General features: G+C 36.7%; 3 protein-coding genes and 1 long non-coding RNA gene across 6 annotated transcripts in view; 1 reads left to right on the top strand and 3 right to left on the bottom strand.

Moving 5' to 3' along the window:
• Positions 1 to 26,697, top strand: part of LOC133519349 (proteasome inhibitor PI31 subunit) — a 495,710-nt gene that overhangs the window by 261,003 nt on the left and 208,010 nt on the right. The gene's annotated exons all lie outside the window — the stretch shown is intronic.
• Positions 1 to 26,697, bottom strand: part of LOC133519337 (protein eiger-like) — a 142,412-nt gene that overhangs the window by 97,035 nt on the left and 18,680 nt on the right. The window lies entirely within an intron of this gene.
• Positions 5,152 to 6,491, bottom strand: LOC133519332 (uncharacterized). Its single transcript, XR_009799618.1, has 2 exons — positions 5,877 to 6,491; positions 5,152 to 5,798 (listed from the first exon to the last, which is right to left on the bottom strand). It is a non-coding gene; the product is annotated as an uncharacterized LOC133519332 (long non-coding RNA).
• Positions 11,518 to 13,149, bottom strand: LOC133519331 (uncharacterized). The gene is made up of 3 exons (XM_061853370.1): positions 12,303 to 13,149; positions 12,008 to 12,215; positions 11,518 to 11,904 (listed from the first exon to the last, which is right to left on the bottom strand). Exons 1-3 carry the CDS (start codon positions 13,018 to 13,020, stop codon positions 11,535 to 11,537), a joined length of 1,296 nt encoding a protein of 431 aa, XP_061709354.1. The 5' UTR covers positions 13,021 to 13,149; the 3' UTR covers positions 11,518 to 11,534.

The following is a 26,697-nucleotide window of genomic DNA, read 5'->3' as shown; positions in this document are numbered from 1 at the left end:
TCTACGTGACGCTTCCTCATGTTATAATACCTAGCGTTACGTTCATGGGAGGCAATCAACGAGTTACGCACTTTTTGAAATACAGTTTTGAGCTCTTTAAGTCTTTCAGAAAAAGCACCACTGGTATCTAATTCGAGTTCGTTTTGATCTATGGGACCTTCGCTATTATAAAGGGAACCATCTAGAATCATTTGACGACCATGTGTTAAGAAATACGGTGTATTTTTAGTTACTTCGTGACGAGCTGTATTCAATGCACATTGTATTTCCGATACGTTCTTATCCCAGTTACGGTGATCAGAACGCACGTATGAGGCAATGGTTCTTACTAGTTCACGGTTCACTCGTTCCGTTTGATTCGTCTGAGGCTGATACCTAGGGTTATAGAAAATATGAGGGACATCATATTTGGACATTAAGTCTCGAAAGTCTTTGGAAGTAAATTGAACACCATTGTCGCAGAATATATATTTAGGAACCCCATGTATAAGAAATATCCCTTTTTCCATACACTTAACAATAGCTTTAGCAGTTATGTTGCGTAGTGGAAACAAAGTCACATACTTACTGAAATAATCAGCACATACGAAGAGATACTGATTTCTCAGATAAGATGGAGGAAAGGGACCAAGAATATCACAAGATATTGCTTCGCCTGGCGACGATATGCGTCGTGGATTACCCATCAAACCAGGACGAGCTAAGTTAACAGGTTTATAAGTTTTACAAATTTCACAAGAGTCGACGTATTCCTTCACGTCCTGAAATAAAGTAGGCCAATAATATATGTCGGCTACTTTGGAATGAGTTTTACCCACGCCAAAATGACCTGCTGTAGGATCATCATGACACTTATTTAGGACTTCATTACGGTGCTCATAAGGAAGTACCAGCTTCCAGTCAAATTGAGCTGTCAGACGATACTTATTCTTAGAGTAACGGAAGAGTTTATCATTTTCAATCTTAAAGTTGGGAAAGAGAGTAGGTTTTTCAGACACCTTTCTATATAGATCAAGATACCAAGGATCTTGAATAGTAGCAGAATTTAAAGAACTAACGTGAATACGAGAAAGACAGTCAGGTATGACATGTTCTTTGCCCTTCCGGTGAATTATTTCAAAATTAAATTGACTCAATCTACACGCCCATCTATTTAATCGTCCTGTAGGGTTTTTTAAGTTTTGAAACCATTTTAAAGATGCATGATCTGTTACAATATAACATTTTCTCCCTTCTACATATGCACGAAATTGCTCAAGACCATAAATCACAGCTAAGAGTTCGCGTTCAGTAGCTGAATAGTTCGTCTCTGGTTGGTTAAGTGTACGGCTGCAGTAGGCAATAGGATGATCGACTCCATTAAAAGGTTGAATCAGAACAGCGCCTACGGCGTAGGAAGATGCATCCGTATGGATATAGAAGCATTCATTAAAGTCGGGACATTTAAGAATAGGAGAAGACACTAAGGCAGATTTAAGTATGTTAAAAGAATCGTTGACTTCATCTGTCCATTCAAATTTTACTTTCTTACTCGTTAAGCGAGATAAGGGACGAGCTATTTTTGCGAAATTATTAATGAAACGTCGGTACCAACCGCACATTCCCAGAAAACGTTTAATATCCTTAGCATCTTTGGGAGTAGGAAAATTTAAAATTACATCAATTTTAGACGGATCGGTTCGCAGACCGTATCGATCAACTAAATACCCAAGATATTTAAGTTCACTCCTACAGAAGGATGATTTTTTCATGTTAATAGTTAAGTTTGCCGATTTTAGTTTTTCAAAAACGGCATTGAGCAACCTTATATGTTCATCAAAATCGGAAGTACAAATAATTATGTCATCAATATAACAGAAAACCTTGTGATCAAAATGAGAAGTAAAGAGATTGTCCATGAGACGTTGCATAGTAGCAGAGGCACCTACTAAACCAAAACACATTCTCTTATAATGGAATAATCCCTTCCCTGGTACAGTAAAACTAGTTTTCTCCTTGGAGTCTTCACTAAGAGGGATCTGATGATATGCCGCACTTAAATCAAGAGATGTAAGGAATTTCGCATCGCGTAAGTTGTCCAGTATATATTGAACGTGTGGTACGGGATACGCATCAGATTTTGAAACTGCATTTACTTTTCTACTATCTAAACAAAGTCTTAAATCTCCGTTAGGTTTTTCCACCATAACGACAGGAGAATTCCATGGAGAATGCGAAGGTTCGACAATTCCTTCCCTCAGCATACGATCAACTTCTTTCGCTAAAGCAGCTTGTTTAAAAGGACTAAGTCGATAATATTTTTGTTTTATCGGAGGAGTATCCCCAGTATTTATAACATGTTCAATTAAGTGAGTCTTTCCCAGACCAACCTTATCCGTATCAATTTGATCATAAAGAGATTTAGTAGTCTCAAGTTGAGATTTTTGTTCAGAAGATAAGGAATCATATGTAGTAAGTCCTGTCTCTGACGGTAAAACGTCAAGACTAGCAATATAATGAGAATCAGTCTTTTCTATATCAGTAATGAGGCCAGGAGCTAATCCATAGGCCCTCCAAAAATTTAAACCAAGTACCATTGGAGTAGCAATCTCCGGTTGAATATTAAAATGTATAAGTTTAACTTGACCTTTATAATTTACTGGTATAATCATATATTCAGTGGCTACGATTCGATGATCGTCAGCTACACTCACCATAACCGGTTTAGTATGTTTTTGAATAGGTATCCCACCGGTGGCGAATACTAAATGGCTGTTGTGGCCCAGGAAACTAACACTGGCTCCACAATCTAATAACGCCTTGAAATTCAAGTTAAGTATATTTAAGAGAGCATATACCCTGTCATCTCCCTTCGGAGGATTAAAGAAGATGTCTTTTCTGCACGACAGGGAGCAGAAGATCTAGAATTGTTATTAGCAGAAAATACCCTATTTAGTTTTTTTGTCTTGGAGTTACATTTAACACATTCTGGAGTTTTCACCCCTTTTTCTCCGCATTTAAAGCAAACGATATCTCGAGAGCTCTTACACTCTTTAGTGTTATGATTGGACCTACCACATCGAAAACATTTCGTGTGAGAAGAGCTTTGTGCCACAGAAGCAACAAAGTTTCTGGAAGAATTAGGGAAACGAGACTGAAACGACTTATTACGAGGTTCTACATTCTTCGACGGATTGTCAGAGGAAGAATCATTAGTCTTGTTTGAGAGAATCGGTTCGCGAAACTGCTTCGCCTTGACTTGCGCCAATTCAATGCGCTTACACAAAGACTTCAATTGCTCTATCGATTCTATGTCGTGTAAGGCTAAATCCTTGGAATACTCTGGGCGAATATTCCGCACCATAGTATCCAGCTTCTCTTGCTCAGGAACCTCCTTCGTCAGACGCTCATACATCCCTAACACGGTTGATACGAAAAAGACAATTGTTTCGGACTTGGCTTGAGTCCTAGCCCGTATTTCCTGTAACAATTGGTGATCCAAATCAGGTATGTCAAATTCCTCTTGTAGAGCCGCGGTGACCTCCTTATATGTAGTAAGTTTTGTACGTTGCGACCGGAACCACGACAACGCCGGACCCTCAAGAACTTCAGAAAATCCCCTATATATACGACTCTCTGAAATTCCTCTGGCATCTCGCAACTCCTCGAGGCGAGACAGAAATGTACGAACGCAGGTGTCACCTTTGAATTTCAAATTCAAGGAATTTATGTTGAAAGTCTTTTTTTTTTTTTTCTCTTTATTTTGGCACAAACAGTCATTACAGAAGAGTTACATTTGTCTTATATTACATATAATATTGACAATACAGTGCCGAAAACGTTATAGATTATAGTTATTAATTTTGTTGCAATGGACCTGAACTAACTTAACTATGAGAAGATGAAATTGAAAGAAGGGAAACGTTCAAGCGCTGACCACTGTCCCAGTAAATGGCACCATTAAACATAATTCATTAACAGTATAAGTGACAGTGACATGCCAAGCACTAGGACGTTCACCCTCGTAATTGTTTACTACCTACTTAATATCTAAGCGTGTTATCGGTACGGTAAGTCTTGTCCGTTTTATAAATAATTTCCCTAACAATACGAGATTCGTTAGGAGATTGAAAATCATCATCTGACCCAGACGACGCAGAAGAGCCTTGCTCATTCAACCGATCTAATAAAGAAGTAATTAATGTTTTCAACAGAAGTACCGCTTCGGTCTCCTGAGGTAACCGTGAAACACGACACAAAAGATATTTGCATCGCGAGGATAGTCTATCAATCGCCGACGCCGTTAAGTCTCCTTTCGCTTCTAAATCTATTTCCTCTACCTTACGTTGGCAGAGCTCTAATTCGGCAACTTCGTTACTTATTAACAAGTCCTGGCACTTCAAACTACCCTTTTTGGCTAAATCTGCAGTCTGTTTTAACGCATGACATAAGCTGGACCGACGCGATACAGGATTAACCGGAAGTCTGCGAATCGCCAGTTCATGTGCCATTTCATCTTTATGTAAATGTATGATTTTACATCCCGCATTTAGGAAATCCATTTTTTAAGATTGATATTTAATATCAGAAGTAAGTCAGTGTCAAGTTTTGAATTGCAATATTTTAAAGTTAAGTTAAAACTTTATTAGATTTTAACCCTTTTAAAGTATTTTAAAATAGTGAGAGAATTTCTCTTATGTAAGGCTAATTATTTAGCGTAATATAGTTTTATTTATAAGTTGGTTAAATTTATAAGTTTAACCTCCAACTCAAGCAACAATTTAAAACAATAACTTGCAATCCCTTTTACATAAAATAACCTTAATACTAAAATAATGCAAAAATGTTTCACTTGGACATGTCATACTCCATAGGCCATACGTTGGGCATGCCACTGTAATAGTTGTGGGTGAGCTCTGGATATGGAGAAGATCTGATTCTATTATTATTAAAGACCGTTTCCATAGAAGGAAACGTGTTTCTATGGAGTGATCCAGAACTCACCAAACTTCACTACTGAAAAGTTCACAAATACCTTCGGCTAACTACAATCATAGATAGGGTCGCGGTTCAGGCCACTATGGAGTGAGAATAGGTATCCAAAAATTTAAGGTAGGACGCCAGGATACTATCCTCATCAAGCGCATGACATATCCAAATGAAAATCCCAAATTTATTTAATACACACCTTTATTCCTTAAATATATATGACCCGCTACGGTCAACACGAGTTATTTATTAGTAAATAAGTAATACTAAATACTTCTTAGTGACACCACTATTTCTTGAAATTTACACTAAATACATCATAGACATCTCTGTATCTACGGACAACAATATCAACATTTGTCTTCCTAACATAACACTGTCTAAAGTAAAAGTTATGCCCCAACCTCCGGGGATGTTTAACAGTAAGCAATTGCTCACAGGGATTACAGGTTACCTGTTCAGCATAAAGGGTCCATATTTAACTAAAGGTATATCATAAAAGTCTTAACTTCACGGACACTGCCAAGAAGAACGCTGCCACCGGATGGCACAGCCTTAGAGAACCAGGGTCCAGAAAAAACCCTAAGAACAAAGAAAATGTTCTAGGTTAAAAAATTATGTTTTAACACGTTTAGTTTTATAGAAAAATTATATTTTAAACTGAGGCACAGCGCGATTTAAATTACGGCAATGAAGCGATTAAATGACTTACCGGGGTTTATGCCGGGTCCATTATTTCCTATACCAACGACGGCGCCTGCAGACCGCGTGGCAAGACGAAGAGGTGGTTGACGTTACATTAGGTTTTGCTGGAAAATCCACATAAAACACTATATTAACCCATTTGCGAAAGGACACACTACCTCCGCCTTTCCTTCTTTATATATTTAAAAAGTGTGGAGACTCACCAAGTTATGTTAAATTGAAGGGAAAAGATTAGCAGCCGCCATTTTAGGTAGGCTCTAAGACGCTAAATTATGCACTTTTTGGGACGAGCTGTAACAAAATTACATTAACGATTACTAACTTGAATTTACCACAGTTTTAGGAAATAAAACCTTCAAGTAGGTTACATACCCCTAAGATTGATTGCCCAAAGATTTTCTAAGATCCTTCACATCCTGAAGATCGATCGAACAATGATTTATCAAAATTCCAATCCGAGAAACCACAGACAAGCTGATGAATGAAAAACTTCCCATTCAATGGATACCGCGACTGACCGGTTTGACTCTCGGTATAATTCGAAACATCAACAATAAAAAGAGTTACACATTTTGGAAGCTAATAATACGGACTTTATTAATAATTGGAAATTATAAAAAGATAAAAGAACCACAAGTATATGTTTATTGCCGTACAACAAGTGTGACCGACCGTCTGTTACGGAACCATGGACAAAAAAAAAACCAAATGACATTGACAGCCGTCAGTGTCTACCGCTGAAATAAACAACTGCTCGGTTTTATCGAAATCATACATACGTGGTATTTCTATGTTTTAAAAGGTATTTCAATTGTGAAATGTATACATATACCACAACGAAAACAAAGTGCCTGTGTCCTAGCACAACGCAGGAACACGACATGGATGCGCAAAATGCAACGGAGTGAACGCACAGACTGACCTACCGCTCCGGTAAGTTTTGTCCACTCAATATGGCTAAAAGCGTATATGTAAAGTTGAAAATATCACTACAGGTCTCAGTTCTTGACTGACCCACTATGACATCCGTGTCGAAGACATTTCAACTACCCAATCTTACCAAAACAAACATACCATTTTCTAACCTATAAAATAACACTGGGTGGATACCCCAAAGTGTTACAATGTTATGTGGTATTTATTTTTACGTAGCTTGTTTGATAGGCAGAGGGAGAGAATTCCTCAGACGAATTGCTTGCCACGTAAAAGAGTTGGACAAGAATCCAGTCCGATGTGGGTTTCTTTTACCCTTACAAATCTTAAAATATATATTTCGCGTACAACATTTTTCTACTGTCTTTTTTCAATTATTTAAAATGGTTAAAAAAACAATCGAACTCAGACACATTTTGTTAAAAAGTCCTCAAAACGTCCCGTTTCAAAGCTAACTGTCAAACGGTCAGTTAGAGCTTGTTAACCGAGTATATCATCCTCCACTGTACACGGACAGATTATCAACCTTTTTGCGACGGCATTAGGTCCACAGATGGCCAGTTAGTTGCTGAATGTGCCCGTAGGTGCGGGTTCCAATTTGTCCACTTAGTTCGTGTAATCTCCCTGTGGCTAATTCTGTAGATTGATTGAATCCCACGCTGCGTTTAATTCTCCCAATTTTCATGAAATTATTGTGTACAAAGGTTATAAAGGAACATTTGACGTTTCTAAATTTAATTTAGGTAGCCTTGAACTCGTTGGGTCTCGAGTCGTAAGGCGTCGGCTTAAGTTGGCCATACACACTCGGGTATGTATGCCTGTACAGTTGAACTGCACAGGTAAGCTGTTTAGGAAACTGCACAGGCGAATGCCACACACGCTCCGTTTTACCTATGCAGTTGATAAAACTGCGCAGGCATACCCTAGTGTGTATGGCCAGCTTTGCCGAGTGACGTCTTTTTCGCTCTTATTGTGTAGATAAAGCTTTTTCTATCGGCTTTAGCCGATTCCGTGTCAATTTTAGATATTAAGCAGTCTTTGGTCTCTGCGTGACCAACGGTTACAGCCGATATCAATTTCAGAGTCATTGACGCCCACGAATATTGATTCACGGCAACAATAATAATTAGGTATATATTTACGTAGTTCCCAGAATACTGACTAATAATGTTTGGCGAAACTAGAACTGTATAATTACAAATACAAAGTAAATTGTATTGCATTTAGGCATGTTTTGGTTACAGATTTGGCATTAAGAGGATACATTAGTGGTTATATTTCCATACTAAAGTATTCGACATTTTTCTCTCTGGATTTTGGCCCTAGATGTTTTTTTTTTATATATATAAGATCGATATTACCATTATCTGTGTCTGTAAGTTTCGCTTTTTTTGATATTCTGGTATTTATAACAACTAGGTTACTTCAAACAACGCTAAAACGGCCAATAAATGCGCCGTAAACAGCCGCCTAGCATACAAAATCGGCAACAATAAACGTAAAAATGAAAACAGTCAGACATAAGATAATTTCTCTTTATTCCGTTCCCAAAATTTCATTGCGACTGGTTAAGTTTTGGAGGATGAAAATATCGAGAACGAAACTTCACTTCTGAGATTTTCACGAAGGGTTTTTCGTCTATTTAAGCTGCAGTTCTCCTTATCGTACTAATTTTAGAGATATTTACCTAAAATTCTCCAATCTGAGAACGGGTTCGGCTGGCCTTTCTTCTTAAGATAATTGAAACACGTAGGTACTTCGGCATTAATTGTGGATTGTGGGTCACCTGCTTTAAAAATATATGCTACGTACAGTACGTACCTCAAAATGTGCCTACTTTACTCCCCAACCCCAATTTGTGCTCCAACTGTTTTTATACATAGTAGTGATGGTCTACTTGATATAAATATATATATACCGAGTGTGGCCTGTAACAAGAGCAAAAAATTAAACTGTAGACTGTACTTCTCAAACTGACCAACATTTGTTCAGCGACTTTCAGACAGACTACGGTTTAATTTTTTGCTCGTGTTACAGGCCACACCCGGTATAAAAACGTACAATATAAAATTTTAAAAATTCATTTTAAATTTCGAATTTTGTAGCAAATTTTGGAGCAAAGTAGGCACATTTGTTTACAAGCTTTTATTTAACTTGCTCTATTAGTATATATATTAGTGTGGGTCAAATCTGGGAAGCTAAATTTGACCGTTTGAGCTGAAATTTTTCATACACATGTAAGTTAGGTGACGATTCAATATTATGGTACCATCGAGCTGATCTGATGATGGAGACAGGAGGTGGCCATAGGAACTCTGTAATGGAACAACGCAATTAACTTAATTGTGTTTGGGGTTTTTAGAACTGTCTCGATGAGTATTAAATGTCTGTGGTAAGAAAAGTACAGCCAGCGATAAAAGCTTGCACCGGAAATGAATTTTTTGCCAAAAACTTATATGTTATTTATTAACTAACTAAAACGAATACGATCGATTATATAATTTTATCCCTATTTCTGATCGGTGTCGCGTTCAATGCTTACCAAGACCAGCATATTTAGACTTCAAATGTTTACCACATGGAATTAGACTTTATGTTTACCACATAGAATTAGACTTTAGTGCAATATTAGTCATCTAATCACCATCGCATGACCACTTAAATGAACGGAAGTTGACTCAAGTCCAATAGAAATCTTCAAAGAAGATTCGTCATGTCATAAATCCAGTTTAAATGGGATTTAAAAGTATATGTACTTACAGTGAACTGCAGCGTTAAGGAAACAATCTTCTATGCAGGGGGGTCACTAGAATTTAAGTACAGCGGTTTGAAGATTCGGGAATCGTGGGCGTATCATACTAGAGACAGCACATCAGAACCTTCAATAGTGGATGAGGAGGGCTTTCAATGAAACAATATGTTTAACTCACAGTCTTTACTGGACAAGACTGATTACAAAACACAGCACACAGCAAGCCCCAGGAACCGCCGGCGACGTCATCTTCTCCCGTGCTCTGCAGCTTACTGTACAATTAAGAATAGCTTATGCACTATAGGTACAGGCTGGTCAGTGTCATCATCATGAACTGAAGAGTTATTATCTTCAGCTCTTTGACTTTTTGATACAACACGACTCCTACTTTTTCTTTCGCTTGGTCTAAGTAACTGCGCCTGGGTTTTCCTTTATCTCGCTTGCGGTGCTATCCGCCCCTCCAAGATTTTAAGGAACTGATCGTATCGTATTAAATGTCCAATCATTTTTCCACGTCTGTTTTCAATAGTGTTCAGAATAGGTCTTCTTTCACTCACTCTTCGTAACACCGCTTAATTCGTTATCTAGTCTCTCCACTATGTAGAAAGACATGCCGAAGACAGACATCGGGAAGGTGCAGGTTACCAATACTGTACGGGGAAAACGGGTTCTGGTCCTGAGAAACTAACTAACTGCTTTGGCTCCGAAACGAGAGAACGCCACCTGTCCCGATCCAGCGCGGTTTCCTGCCATGAATTGGCGTTCAGCCGACGCAGGTCCGCCTCCACGACATCACACCAGCGGTACCTGGGGCGCCCGATCGGCCCTGAGAAACTAAATAACTTATTTTCTGAAATAAAAATACCTTCATTAGGCGATTCCCACGCTTACCTAGAACAAACAAAAATACATGATTAATTTTATAATAAAAAATAGTCTTAATATATCTAGACATATTTAAAACTAATAAGTGCCTGGAACGATAAGCAGAGTAGGCGTTTTATAACCTATTAACGGTGTTTTCTTTTAATGTCCGTAATTTTTAAAGGTGTATTCCTGTGCTTAAGTAATTTTCTCAAAGAAACCGATATTCTAATTAACTCCATTTCGGTGATATTCAATGATTTATTTTTATCTGATAAGGCCCCTACACGGCCCCTACGTGCGTGTACATTTGCCTTAGGGCTGTTTACATATTGATTAGTGTTTAGTATTAGTTACATTAAAATTTACATTTGCTACTAAACGCATGTACCTAGTAGTATCGGACGGTCGATATTTGAAATGTCATTGATATATCACAGTTTTCAATCAATTACTTCTTACAATTCAACGAGATACAATTTAATAGTCCGTTTTTTAAGGGGAAAAAGTACGCCAATTTTCTGTACAGCAATACCACTTAGTACGAATGTTATACACGTCCACCGAAGCCCAAAGCGACCGGGAGCCAGACTGAACTCCGCGACATGTGGGGGGGAGGGGGGGTCAAAGTATAGAGTTCCCGGCGCTCAGAAAAATAATTCTGGTGGATTCGTTTGGACCTTTAAGTCAAGTTTGGTGTCGTTTTCAGATAACTAGATGATGCCCAGTTCATTCCCCATACCAGTTCTTTTAGGGTTCCATAGCAAAATATGACGCAATACTTAAAATAATAAACTTTTAGTAGTAACACAATGTAAACAAACCCTTATATTTTCATATTTTTGTATGAAACTTGGTTTGTAAAAAATATTATCCGAAAGCCCATCTAATGCAAATTATAAAAAAATTAACAATAAATAAACATTTAACTTTTTTCAGTGTAAAATAAAATAATTATTGTACATACCCTCTATAGCCGCATAGAACGATTTATCTTCGAACTACTGGAACTTTTCATTTGTGCTTTTTAGCTATCACAACTGGTATCGTTGGATTCCTAGTAACGCCCAAAACACGAATCTATCGGTCGTAGAGTGTTAAAGTAGTGGAGGGGGGAAAGGAAGGCAATCAAAGATGGCGGAAGAGCAGTTTGGTTTTCACGCCATAAATTGATAAGTACTCCACCGATTTACAGAATTTAAATGTTTTCTTAAAGTTAATAATATGCTCCACGTTTCGTCCATATACATATTAGATGTATTTATTACAGTTGATGAGTAATGTAAAATGAAATATTAAAGTTTACAGACATTTATTTACAATTTCCTCCACAATTACATAGTTCTGTGCATTTGAGCTGGCGTTTGGAGCAATTACATTTGTTTCTGCAAGATTTCAAGCACCTACATCTAATCAAATCCAGGCATGCTTGAGCAGCCATAGGACTTTGGGTCCACAGTGGCACCCAAACTTCTCCTTCTTTCTGCCAACCCCATTCAGATGGGCAAGGAATATTCTGGTTTTTTATTAGGCACTGCCCCCAAACATAAACAGCCTGTAAAACTGCCCTTAAGGTATGTTGTTTGAGAGCAGCTTCAGTAGGAGGCAAATTATCGATTTGCCTGTCTTTTTTTGTAAATAAATTCTTGCGACACTCATTTACTGTCTCAGAGGGGCATGATCTGAAAAACAAATACTCTTAGATAAAGATCTTAGATAAAGGACAGGTCTCGCTGCACGCAAGTTCTGGATAAAAGTATATTTTAAATAAAATCGTTTTCTTACCTGTCATACATGGTAATAACAAATTTTTGAATTTCAGGGTCCGCTCTGTCATAGTCCCCGCTATACAGTGCTTCAAACCCCCGTGTGACATTCGGATATGCTTTCCAAGCTTCAAACGCGGTTTTTTTCCCTCTTCCGTTAAAGGATGAGGTTGTGTCACATCCGGTGAAAGAATGAAATAAGGGCAAAACGTGTGTTCTTTCAGGGCCTGTAACAATAAAGAAGACCATTAATTTAGTATTAAATTTGATTGATCTTGTCATAAAATTGATAAGGGTACTAATAAGTCTGTTACCTAAACATGAAGATATAGTGTGACACGCCAGGTATTGGTGATTTCGTCCTGTTCCAATGTGCACCCATAGTTCTTCTAGGCCTTCTAGCTTTGGCACACAAGATATTGCTAGTACGACGACATCTGTGTCGACTGTTCTTAATATTACCTTGGAGTGCCCTTTCAGCACAGCGTCAGCAAGATTAAGCATTATCCGTGTGTCCGCTTCTTCGTGATTGTACGGTGCCATATTCTCAGTCGGAGTGGTTTTACTAAGAGCTTCGGAGCCATCAGTTATGACGAATTCTTTACCCATTGGTAAGTCCATGTTTGAGTAACAATGTGACGACAAAAGATGGTATAGCTCTTCTTTGTTTGATCCGTCACGAAGAAAGTTAGCCCATCCTTTTGGAATTCTTGTATGTTCGCCAACTAATAAGCGTTGGCCAGAACCTCGTTTTTCTCGAGCTGTATTCTTGAGACTGTCTTTTTTATATGTATCCCAAACCACGTCCAGTCGTTCGACATTAGATAGTTCTCTAGTCAGAAAGGATGAAAACACATTGGCAGCATAATCCCCGAATGTTTTTGACGATCCTGGGCTCAACATATGAACTACAGCCGAACCATCTAATATCTTAGCTGTTACTGTGGGAGCTGTTGGACGAGTTGTTTCCTCATCAAGACTGGTCAAACATTTAATTAAGTCTGATTTGACTCCAGATCTCAATAAACCCATGGCTGATAGAGCAGGAGGACTACTTTGATTTTCATGAGAAAAAAACGTGTCAAGGTCTTCTCTATGCTCACAGGTTGCAATATACAGTTTACTGAACAAATTGCAGTCGTTTTTCAGAGAAGAAATTTTGGACTTTAATTTGATGACAACAAACTATAGATTCCAAGCCACGTGTGGTACACTTCGAACGAAAGTTGAACGAAAACTGACTGTACAAGTATGTATGTCGGTTGAGTGAGTGAAGTCGAATGAACGCGAATGGCGAAGATCATGACCCCGCCCCGCTGAGCGTCGCCGCGTCGCCCGCGCGCGATCAGTGAGACCGCGCTGCGGCTCTATTACGTATGTGCAACAATTAATTTATTTTACAATGAAAATAGTTAAATGTATATTTATTGTTAATGTTTTTATAATCTGCATTAAATAGGCTTTCGGATAGTATTTTTTATAAACCAAGTTTCATACAAAAATATGAAAATATAAGGGTTTGTTTACATTGTGTTACTTCTAAAAGTTTATTATTTTAACTATTTCGTCATATTTTGCTATGGCACCCTAAAAGAACTGGTATGGGGAATGAACTGGGCATCATCTAGTTATCTGAAAACGACACCAAACTTGACTTAAAGGTCCAAACGAATCCACCAGAATTTTTTTTCTGAGCGCCGGCAACTTTGTACTTTGACCCCCCCTCCCCCCCACATGTCGCGGAGTTCAGTCTGGCTCCCGGTCGCTTTGGACTTTGGTGGACGTGTATAACATTCGTACCAAGTGGCATTGCTGTACTCCGGAAAATATATCTCTCCTTATACGAATTCCTCTTAAAAAACGGACTATAAAATGAACTCTTCCATTAAATGTACTTATCCATACACAAAATAAAAAATAAACAGAAGGTCCGTTCTCGCCGCTTTTGAGAATACATACCTAAACTTGCCCGACTTACTAGGGTTGCTTCTGTATTAATTTCGAATTTTAAAAAGGAGTAGGTAATATAAGTTTACAGACATACCTACATACATCGATTCGTTTATACATACATCTTATCATGTTAACATTCCTTAGAGACTGCATTTTGACGTACATGACAGTAGGTACCTACGTAGCGGCGGGGACGTCAAGTGAGCAACGCGCGCACAGCCCGACTAAGCTCTGCCCGAGAGTGCCCGAGAACGCCTGTAAATGTAACGTCTGTGTGCGTAAATCTCACGTGGCACTTTGTACTGAGCGGACTCTCTGCTCTGGCGCGCGCCGCCGATATTTACTTTGTGTCCATACCCCGAAGTTTACGGAGTTTAAACAATGTACCTTTACAAAAGTTACAGCCAATGGCGTATGGTAGCTAAAAAATCAAAATATAGAAAAAAAAACATAGAATTAAACATTTGATACCCAGTAGTTGCCACGTTTTTTTGATGCCGACTGTAATTACTTGTATTCTGTGTTTAAATAGCACTTTATAATTATTGAAGAATGGGTAATTTTATTGTTTCGCTTCCTAACAGTGTGTATTTTTGATATAATCGCAAACTTAAACTAAACGTAGGTTTTTGGTGCTACAAAACAAATCAGTATTTTTATTTATTTATACCAGAGCATTATTATTTTTTGAAATTTTTCCGTGCGGCGATGTATTTCGTACATCATGGTCATTTGTAACAGTTGTAACATCGCGTCATCAAAAGCGCTGTTTTGAGTTAAAACAAAGTAGTGATACATTCCTTGCTGAATTATTGTAAATGGAAAAATAAAGTCGTCCATTTCTTATTAAACCTATGAAAGTATGTTCATTAAAGCTAACTAACTACCCTTTGATTATGTGGGCTCGTTTACCTGGAGAGGATGCAAGAGGAGATGGGAGAGGATGGTGCTGTGAGAAGAGCGTATGTGGGGCACCCGGGTGGAAAACGTCCTTCTGGGCGTCCCAGATACCGCTGGACCGGAACTCTATTTTCAACTCCTACACTTACTCTGGTTATAATATTAGCTGAAAATCGTTGAACATTAGACTTTTTGTTTGCCGCGATATCTATTGTCGAGTAGCAGTACTGAGAGTTCCGCTACTCGCTATGTCGACTACGAAAATAATAAGCGTTTTGGTACCAAAACGAGTGTATGGAGTGAGCACTCTATTTACTTCTTATTTCTCTCTGGTGACGAAGCCCTAAAAGACCTGTTCGCCCTCGGAAACCCAACTGGCGTGAAGTGGCCGCAGGATAGTGCAGATTGGCGCTCTCTTGTGTCAGAGGCCAAAATCCTGTTTGGGTCACTGAGCCAGTGAAGTATAGTAAGTACTTAATCAAAAATACACGCTGTATAGTTATGTACGGTCGAGGAAATTGATTCTTTAGCAATTTGCGGTTCAAATAATTTTTGTTGTACATACTTATGCTAAGAGCTGTCCAATGTAAAGTGAACCGTAAACTGCTAAAGAATCAATTTCCTCGACTGTACATATTTTCATCGCTCAGCTCTCGTGTAAACAACTTGAGCCAAACAAGGCACCTTCATTCAGGGCACCCTTTGTTGACCTTAGGGATTTAAAAGGGTAGTACGACCTTAGAATTCCTTATAATTCATTGAAATAATGCTGAGTAATAAAAATAGGTTATTTTTTGTTTGTTTCGAAAACACACTGAAAGAAATGTTTGCATAACTGTAACAAAATTTTGGTTAATGTTTACACAAAAATTGGGACTTGCGAACTATGTGTTATATGTTACAAAACCGTGTTTGGCTATCAGTGTTCAGGTACTGGGTATACACTACAAAATAAGTTTGTAAATTTATGCAAAGTTTATTTTCTTATAACCGTAGTTTAGTTATTTAGTAAAGTTACAAAACCAGTTCGGCTATCTATTTTTTTCAGTGCAATGTAAATCACGAAACCCTTGTTGGAGTTATTTGCCCCAATTTAAATATTTAGATATCTTATTTTAAATTAAATAAATATTATAGGGACATTCTTACACAAGTTGACTAAGTCCCACGGTAAGCTCAAGAAAGAAATACTTAAATACATATAAAACGCCCACGATTCAGGAACAAATATCCGTGCTCATCACAGATATAAATACCCTTACCGGGATCGGAACCCAGGACCATCGGCCTCATAGGCAGGGTCACTACCCACCAGGCCGGTCGTCAAAACAATATAATTTTATTTCTAAAGACTGTTTTTATCCCGGATATTATTTTCACTTATGGATCAAATTCTGGGATACATTTTTCGGTCCTTTTCCAAGTTAAATCTAGATACACGTGTTCCAAATATATCCAAATCCGTCCGACCTCCATTGGGTTTGGGTACCCAAAAATACAACCTTTCTCATTTATTTAGTTGGATGTCCCATAGCCGCAAAGAGCGGCGCCGCTGTCATGCGCACAACCAATATGCGAAGTCATGGCAACAGTCCACTGCTCGCTATTAGCACACATACAGGTCAATTGTAACGGGTATACCCCATTTCATTTACTATGGCGGGTTTCCACTTGAGACGGACATTAGGCGTACAAACATTACAAGTAGTGACAACAAAGATACCCAGCAAACATTTTTCGCGGCGTCGTGGCATACATGTAGCTGTCCAGTCTTGATCATTTTGTGTTATTATTTGACCACACGCTGGCTTTGAAATTTTTCAAACGATGTCTTTAGATGCACGACAGCCGCAGTTACACACGATGTTTTTTATCACTGCGAAGCTAACACTAAATTTTAAGCGAAATAATTCTCAAATACGACATTTCAAATATTAGTTGCCATCATTCTTTGTCAGGATAGGGCATCGAAGGTACAGACCTATCCAGCATTCAGCCACGTATAAAAATTCTGTAAAAATATCTTAAACGGCGATTAAATTAAGTAATCAAATTGAATATTTTTACCATATTAAATAAAGATTAATTATAAACATCAGTATTTTAAAAGTAAAACTCATGTATACTTGGTTCGTATGAATTAGTGACACAATTTAAAAAAGAGTTATAGTTTTTTTTCACAGACCATAACTCCCGCAGGAACAATACATGCCTTTGTCCTTCAGTATACCTGCATGAATTAAGATCTTTTTCGAGCAAGTGTGATGAAAAATATATAAAGTTTTTGTTTAACTAGAGTAAGTAATCTAGAATAAGCTCCTAACAGTGTGCCACTAGCTATTATGTAGATTTAATTTTTTTATCTAAAAGATATTCACTAAACTTCATTGTGTTAAAACAAATTTCGCTCAGAAATGTCCCTCGGCCCGTTGAATTTTTTCACAGGAGACTGAGCAAAGTTTCAAACCAAACATTATGAAAGACCCGCAAAGAACCTTTATATTTTAGCTAGCTATTTACGAAAGTATTTACCAAGTTCTAAAGTATTCAGAGTACGAGGAAGCCTCGTGCTCCGGGTTTGCGGAAAAGAAAAAGAAATGTACTAAAAGTTCAGGCTTTTTAATATTGATGAAAAACTTGTACTTCTTAGGGACGTTAAGTATGTAGATAGTTAGATACGTAACTTACGTAACGGTTAAAAAAGTATCACTTGTAAAAAGGAGCACTAATAATCAATTAATATTTAAAACTGAAAAAACATATTCGAATTTCATCGATCATATGTTAATCCTAAGTCTGTGGATCATATTTTTCTCTAGGTACAGTCGAGGAAATTGATTCTTTAGCAGGTTGTGGTTCACTTTACACTGGAAAGCTCATAGCATAAGTATGTACAACCAAATTTACTTGAACCGCAAATTGCTAAAGAATCAATTTCCTCGACCGTACCTAATTAAATATAAATAAAAATGTAAAACAATCAAACGTAACGTAACGCAAAACAATCCGTCTCTAGAATTATCCCTCTGACGATCAGACAAGCTTCAAGCAAGTTAGATTTCATATATTTTACGGTCCACTGAATTGATGGAAATAATTTATTATAGCTAAATTATCTAGTATATTGTATACATATTGATTCTAGTATTACTTAAGAGAATTTGATAAAATATTGTTATGTGTTGAGGGCAAGTTTAGGGGCATAAATATGTTTACAGTACATATGGTGCTACTTTACCGCACTAGTGCGATAATCAGCACATTATGTGACTGTCGAACATTTAAAGGACCATATGTACTGTAAAACGTTGTGCGATACATGTGCGAATACGTAATTCGCAACTCGTGTCGATTTAATTAAAACACTCCCTACGGTCGTGTTTTAATTTATCACTCGTTGCGAATTTCCTACTTTTCGCACTTGTATCGTAATGTACTATTTTATCAGTAGGATTTTTAGGAAAATATCTTCTCTCGCGTGAAGACGATACGAAGAATGAAGACCATATTATGCTAGTAATAAAATGCGCTTATGAAACAAAGTAAATTGTAACCTCCTTATTCATAAACGTGTACTAAAGTTACGAAGCCGCTAATAATCATTTGTCCCTTTCCATCATACCAATACGTCGGAAAGGGACAAACGATTATTAGCGGCTTCGTAACTTTAGTACACGTTTATGAATAAGGGGGTTAATAAATAAACTGGCAGAAAATCTGAGTTAATTAATGATGCTCGCTAGAGTGTATGGAGGTAAAATAATTGATTTTTACTCTTAACATGTACATTAGATCAAAAGCATGCAGCAGTGTTGTTATGTGTTGTTGTTTTTATTTTTTATTATTATTATATTTGTTTGACATTTAGAATTTATTCTAGAAACATTCTAGACTAGTATTTTTTATACAATTGTTTTTTGTATGGCGATATTGAAATTTTTAGTATTAAATTTGATCTATGAATTATATTCATTAGTATTATATATGGAATAATATTTACAACATCAATAAATTGCTCTGATAATTAGCTTAAGATAATTATATGTAATACTGTCTTACTATTCATAAGTGCTTGTTGCTAGGCCTACATGAATAAAGTATATTTGAACATTGAACATTGGGTTGTGGGCTGAAATTCGTTAAATTTATAAAATATGTACATCAAAATATTTTCAACAGTATTTTTTACGCAAAAGCTTCAAGAAGGAATCTAATATATTTTCAAACTACGTCCTACGTCTTCGCGTTACCAATATCAGAAAATTCCAACAATATTCTTTTTACTTTCTCGATATTTGACGTATTACCAAATAATAAATGAAAATGTGAAAGATTTTCTATATTTTTCTAGCTTACTTACAATAGAACCTAGCTCAAAGATCTGGCTAGCTCGACCTTTTATATTTATGTTATCCTTCAAGTTATAAAAGTATTATATTAATAATAGGAAAAATACGTATCTATTATAAGTCTTTCTTGGTATTAAAGGCTGCTTGTTTCCACTATTATTCATATTCATATATTCATTGCATCCACGGTAGGTACACAGGTGTTATATAATAGTCTGTTTCACCTGGTAGGGCACGGCAATTATTTTCAATATAAAGATTGATTTTTATTGTTTATATGTACTCGTAAACGAACAAGCTTTGTATGTTTGATATCTAAACATAATAAACTAGATCCACGTAGACGTAAACATAGGTAAAAGCTGTGTAATACTCTTTAATACCTAGAAGAAAACTGCTCAAATGGAGCTACATTTTGTACGGCGCGTAATCGCCTTACTCGCCCACACACCTTCAAGCTCTCTCAAGTAGCAATCTAGCTTTAGACATATCAAATATCCTTTATATCGTGAATATAGTCTACGAAAGGTATTAAATAAATTGCGCAATTAGCGTGGGTAATTACGTCTTCTGAGAGGGCAATTTAAACGGCTCATATACGAATAAAATACGTCTTCAATAATTTAAACTCCGGTAAGTATCTTAGAAAAGTAACCAACGCACATATAAAGTGTTCTGTACAAATAGATGGCCTTTTAAATCAAAAAACTTAAGAAATTATCCTTGGATTATATATTAATTAAACAAAAGCTTGGATTTGACTTAATTTTCATATACTTAGCTGATACATACTTAGTTGATGGACATTTCTTAATGTTTTACTTTCATTTCATTTCATTTTCGACCCGCTGCCCTAAACGAACGTTGAACAGAAATAGTAGATTCTTAACCACGGGGTGAAAGGCACCCATTCCTGTCGAAGCAGTCAGCCAATAATCCGAGACTGAAATGGTGCCTTTCACCCGAGTTAAACACTCTACTTTTCTTTTTAAATAAGAGGAAAGTAAAATACATGTGCATTTAAAAAAACACGGCCAAGTATAAACTTCAGTAGTATTTTTTGAGGGTACTTTCAAATAACTGTTTGGGTAAAATATCGTTATTTAATGTAGAGTTGTACATCAAATCCATTTAAAACCAAAATTTAATTGCTTATCGTAAAAAAAAACCTACTTAGAAAGTACAATGGTCTAGATCAGAAACGTCTCATTTTCTACACACTTTTTTCTTTTTCTTCTTAGAGCATGAGAAATTAAAGCTATTATAGCTCGGGCAGTAAATAAGAAAGCCTCATATCACATGTTTGTCGACCTCGTCTTCGCCTTGGCCGACAATTTCGTGTGATCTGAGCAATTTTTACTTTACTGCTCGAGGTTTGTTAAATACTATTTTAATTACAGTATCATAATCACTGATGAAGATGAATAATGTCATCATTCTATATAAAAATCTCGAAAACAATAGACATTCTCACAACCAACCGTAAACTACGAATAGGTAATAGAACTAAATTACACTAATAAACGGCAATTATTCTGTGGAATAAAAAATTTACCCCGTTTTTCCAAGTGGGCCAAACTAATTACCTACTCGTATTTTTATTGCTCTTAATTTACATAATCAATTAGTTTGTGTTTAATTTACTTGATTACCTACTTAGTTTACAAAAAAAGCGCTGGTAGTCTAGCGTGCGTGCGCGAGGAGTGTGCGATTTTCAATCCGAAGATCGCGGGTTCAAATTCAACCCTAAATGTACCCATGGACGTAAGTAGGTACCCCCCCCTGTAGCTCAAATTTGACATACAATGTATACCCCACTGCGGCGTAAATAATTTGTAGTAAGTTAAGTATTCAAATATAACTTGATTATACAAACCATCGAAACCTCTTCTAGATTAAACCTTATTATAAATAATTACAAAGGTATTAATCTAATTATCTAATAATTAAATTAGTATCGAGCACATGAATGAGCCCGTAATATCGACGAGCACGTGAACGTAATTTGCTGTAAATATAGATCGACGGAAGTTTACAAGCCCTTTCCTTGGACGAACGCCAGGCGACCATTTTCATGCTGAATCAACTATGTATATTGTATTCGCTGCGCTGGACCTCATTTAGTAAAATCATCATCATTGGTCTTTAACATGAATTAAATGATGGTTTAAACAGCGTCCATAACGTTGCGGGACTTACGTAAATGACTAGTACTTAAGTCCAATTCGAGAGCGGCAGCCGCGACCGCATAGCGGGCAGGAGAATGTCATGTGACGAAGGTGGGAAATCAGCGCACTGGTGTCGTCTCAGTTCTCGCCTGATGTGAAGGAGTTTAAGCCACGCTTCAACTCCTTCACATCAGGCGAGTGAGTGCAACTACTCCATCTCCCAGGGTTTTCCTCCAGTGCTCGCGGTCTTCAGCCTCTCTTTCCCAGTTGGTGGCGAAAGTAAAGTAGTTCATCTAATAAAGTTGCTACACATGATTCCTTTCTTTTTCAATAAAACAATCTCTTATGGGAGAACTGTTGTTAAGTGTCCAGCTGGCAGGTGTAAAATAATAGTTTCAAATTTCTCCGGTGGCGCTAGGGTAGGATATAATATGAACTTAGACATTATTGACGGAGTGAAGTATTTCGCTGATATTCCGGTACATTTTTACTTTATGATTGAGAATTATCATCTCGACTAATCATGATCTTGGAGGAGAAGAACGGTCACCAGCAATGTCGATGAATTTTAATAGTTCGCTTCCTCATTTTGGCATGCTATTACTCTATTTCCGTGGCATTATGAGGTTGTAAAAGAGCACTAAACGACAATAATTTACGAGTTTCAACCTACCCAATGCAAAACAAATAATTTAAAACCACTCGCCGAATTATTCATGAACTAGCACATGCTAGCGACATTGTGTACGTGGAATTAAAATGATAACAATGATGGATAAACTGTCCTATATTTTAAGTAAAAAAAGATAAATGTCCTAGGGTTTGAAAGCCTAATTTCGATGAGTCGTAATTCTTTTCGTTGTTTTGTTTTGGACCACTCTGTCACGTTTGTATTTTTGGATTTTATCAAATAAAAAAGAGTGCTATTGTATGTCTTTTTAGCAGTAGATTACATTTACCATGAGAAAAATTTAAAACTAAACTACATCTCATACAAAAAGCTACACTCAGTCACATTTTTTAGGCAAATAAATTTTGACCCAGATGATAGCATATTGATTGGAAGTAAGATTAAAGGTGTCAACTATTGGGACAGTGTCCAGCACATTGGCACAGCACATTGGGACATTGACGTTACTTCAAATAATCAATAGGTATATAGAGGTGCTAGCCCGTGGTATTTATTGTTTTACAAATTTTTAATGTTCTAAACTAGAAAAACAGAAAACTTTTGAAATTGATATGGAAATGAGTGATGTTTTGAATATTATTCTAGGGATTTGAATAGGTATTTACGTATTGAATTACAATACATGTTTATGAAATAAATATAAAAATCGCCCTAAAGTCACAACAAATGTCAGTAAAAATAACAGTAGGTGTAGGTACTTGTTTATATTTTTTCCTCCTTTCAATCACTTCATCATTTAAGATCATGAGTCTTGTCGGCGGAGTAGACGCCAGTATGGCTAAGATGGTCGGTTTTTTATCATCTGTCACCATGCCTCTCACGTTCTAACAAGTACACAAGTGCGAAAGTGACGCATGATAAAAATGCGACCATGATGCCGCCGCAGTTTTCGCGGTCCTCGGCCAAGTTCTTTAGGTCCCTGTAAGACACGACATTTGCTTTTCCTTTTTGCGTGTCGCTTGCTCGTGATTTTCCTCTTCTATCTTCGATCTTACTTTATAAAATAGTTTTGTAAGAAAATATCGTGTCTTATCAAGTGACCTATCATTTTTCCTCATCTATTCTCTATAGTCCTCGGTAGGTTTCTCCTCTCTCCGACAATTCGCAGTACTTCCTCGTTCGGTTTTTTCTCCGTTCAACTTATTCTCTCCATTCTTCTCCACAACCACATCTCAGAAGCCTCTAATCGTAATCACTAATGGAGGTACTTTGGCACTTGGCCTAACAGTGGTTGGTTTTTCAACTAGGTAGCATTTTATGCGTTTTCAAGCACCAAATGTGCGTTTAACGCCACTGACCGTTAAATATTAATGGTTCTCTCAGTTTTATAGAGTTTTAACAACTTTAGGCGTAATCTACGGTGAATTATGACTTGTTAAAGTATATTTTTAACGCGTTAGTAGTTCATTAAACAGAGTTGAGTGATAATGGAAAGAAAGCGTTGTTATCGGCGACGCTTAAGGGATTTATAATAGTTCTTACGCACACGTACGCAGTTGAACTATATTTCGTCAACTGTCTAGTAGAGTAGCCAATCGTTATAATGACGAAAATGTATGATGCTTTTCAGCATTAAAATACCTATGTAATACATTTATTTATTTTCTTTTCCATCTTCTAATATCTATAAGTAGCTCATTTGTCTACAATATTTATAATTTATCATTAAGGATAAACTTCCTAAGGCAAGCGTTTTGAGGTTATGAGGATAAACCAAATAAACACCATCGATCGCCACACAGAAGTATTGTACTGCTGATGTTTTTGGGTCAGTCACCTAGGATTTTGTTTATCAATGTAAATCAGTTATTTTGGTCTTCTCGCACATTAACGCAAGGAATGAAAAAGACAGCGGTAATAACAAAGAGTTAATTGTAGAAGACGAGAAATACCTAATAAAAAATCCTGACCCCGAGTTTGTCACTCGAACTAGATTCTGCTAAAAAGAAAATCATTTCAATAAGTTTTTGTAAAATATTCCATTTTAAGAACACGCGTTTATCGCCGACTGTACTTTTCTTTCAAAAGACATTAAATACTCATCGAGGCAGTACTGAACTTCTAACAAACCCAAACACAGGTACGTTGCATTGTTTTATCACAGAGTTCCTACGGCCACATCCAATGTCCATCATCAGAATTAGATCAGCTCAATGATACCATAATATTTCATTGTCACCCAACTTACATAATATGGATGTATTTTGAATTTTTAGATCAATCAAATAATGGGATGTGAGTGTAATTTAATTTGCAATATTTGACTCGAACAATATTACAAACATGCCAAGTTACGAAAAACTATCTAGATTTTTTACACACTTCGTAGTATAAAATCATATTTCTTGTGACTGTACTTGACTTGTCTATTTTCAAATCAACTCTTTACAATCCTGCACCAAAATGTTTCTGTTTACTGGTAGAGAATGCCTCGAGGCGTTAAGTCCGCCATTCGTACTCTTTTTTGTTTGTGCAATGAAGTTTAAATAAATAAATAATATCTGGGAGACCGAGCTTTGCCCGGAAAACATATAAAAACTTAAAAATGCGCGTTTTCCCAGAGATAAAGCTTAGCTAGATCGATTTTTCGCCCCCGAAAACCCCCATAGCACATTTTATTGAAGTCGTGCAGAGCAGTTTCTGAGATCCTCAATATATATTAATATATATATATATAAAGCCCGACCAGAAATATATGATCATTGTCAAGAGGGCGCTGTTATTATTATGTACATATAGGGTGACAGTTTAGTATGGAAAATTTAGTTTCAATGAAATTCCGCAATATGGCGCGTGATCATATATTACTGGTCAGGCTTTACAAGAATTGCTTGTTTAAAGGTATAAGATAAGATAAGATATAAATAAATAATGTATCATACAATACAACTTCCACCCATCAGTTTCGTTGTTCCCTGAATCAACAATTAATCTGTTCGGACTGCGCTTGAACCAGCGCCAAAATATACATCTTCTTAGAAACCTACATAGACGAGACGATGTCAACAGTTACATAAATTCATACTAAGTATTTCTGTGATAGTATTTCCACGTTTTACCTACAAACGATGATTTTCGTTTGTTTATTTACTTACTGTATTTTACATATTCTTGTGTTCCTCGTCATGACCAATCAAAGTGATTTTAATTAATAGTTAGCGTTAATAGCGAACAGACTCTGTTCGGAAAGAGAAGACTTCTAGAATGTATTGGGCCCCATACATTCCATGACTATTCTCTTTCCGCACAGACTCTAATTACTACAAATAACCATAGATCTCTCGTTTTACTAAACGACCTCGCTTATGCTCGGCAAATAATCAGTAAACAGACAATCCCTGATTAGGCAAAGAAGATATTTTTCCTTACTCAATAAATTGATAACAACTATAAAAAGAAATATACAAATAAATTATAAAAAGAAACATACAAATAAATTTAAATCGTCGCAAGTCTCAGTTCCGCGGCCGGCTCCCTGACACAGCGGGGTTGCGAAATGCATCGCAGCCATAGTGTGTGTTTTAGTTTTTAAGATATATTTTATAATATGTATGCTAGTTTTAAGGTTTATCTATGGGCCCATAGTTGCCTGAAATTGAAGATTTTCATTTTCATTTCATTTCACTACAGACTGGTTGAAATAAGTCGCCTTTTGAGCATGCTGTGGGGCTAGATCGATTTGTTTAAGATTGTCTCATAAATCATATTTAATTATTTATTGACCGAAGCGTTATTTATTTAATCTGTATTGCACAATACATTAAGGTACAAATGGCGGACTTAATGCCTTAAGGCATTCTCTAACAGTCAACCAATGGGTTAAACCAGAAAGATTAAGTAGCTGCATTGTCTTTTAAAGTAAATGAATTTGTGTCCGAGACTGTATAATATGAATATAAACTATATATTGATATACTTACACATATACTTAACACAAATAAACATACATTTATTAATACATACATAATTATACCAAGTGTGAATCATTGAGTTGATGAAGAAGAAAGTTTGTCAAGGAAATACTTGCGCAACATGCGCTTGAATGTGAATTTGGTCTGCGCTTGTCTGATAGAGAGTGGGAGAACGTTCCAAAGTCTGATTGCCTGGATAGTGAAAGAATTGGACATGAAACCCGTTCGGTGTTGGGGGACAATGAGCTTAAGACTAAGACACAGCATTAGCGAAGGTCTTCGTTTTGACTCGGGCAAAATGCTTTCGTATGTCCGAATGTTCTCCACTGGTCGCAATTCTCAGCCGATTCTCGTGAAATTTTCTGATCAGGTTGAGTCTGTCGTTTCGTTTTTTGGGCAATGTTAAAAATGCCACCATTTTTAAATTTCCACAAATAACAATTTCCACAAATTGGCATAAAAGATTGCAGTTGCCATTAGGGTCTATGAGATAAGAGTCACTAGTTTATTCGTAGATAAACTATAACAATGTAGGATTAATCGCTTGATCCTAGCTATTCCTAGAAATGAACACGGATATTCTTATCAATGGAACACTGTCTAGAGTCTAGTTCAAATATTGCGCAACGAGAATTATCTAGTGACTATTAATGATTATATTATCATAATGTCGTTTCTTAGAAGGAAATCACTATCGTTACGACCTTTTGAACGCAGCGGATTCCGTGTGACGGTGG

Source organism: Cydia pomonella, chromosome 6 (genome assembly GCF_033807575.1).
Source record: "Cydia pomonella isolate Wapato2018A chromosome 6, ilCydPomo1, whole genome shotgun sequence".
Taxonomy (NCBI): domain Eukaryota; kingdom Metazoa; phylum Arthropoda; class Insecta; order Lepidoptera; family Tortricidae; genus Cydia; species Cydia pomonella.
The sequence above is the reverse complement of the archived record's forward strand: the minus strand, read 5'-3'. Positions and strand labels throughout refer to the sequence as shown.

Bases quoted from the DNA above. Each gene is read 5' to 3' on its own strand.
- LOC133519331 (XM_061853370.1), bottom strand. From the start codon at position 13,020: ATGGGTTTATTGAGATCTGGAGTCAAATCAGACTTAATTAAATGTTTG. The intron at 12,216-12,302 runs GTAACAGACTTA...TTATTGTTACAG, and splicing joins CACTATATCTTCATGTTTAG to GCCCTGAAAGAACACACGTT. The intron at 11,905-12,007 runs GTAAGAAAACGA...TTTGTTTTTCAG, and splicing joins GTTATTACCATGTATGACAG to ATCATGCCCCTCTGAGACAG.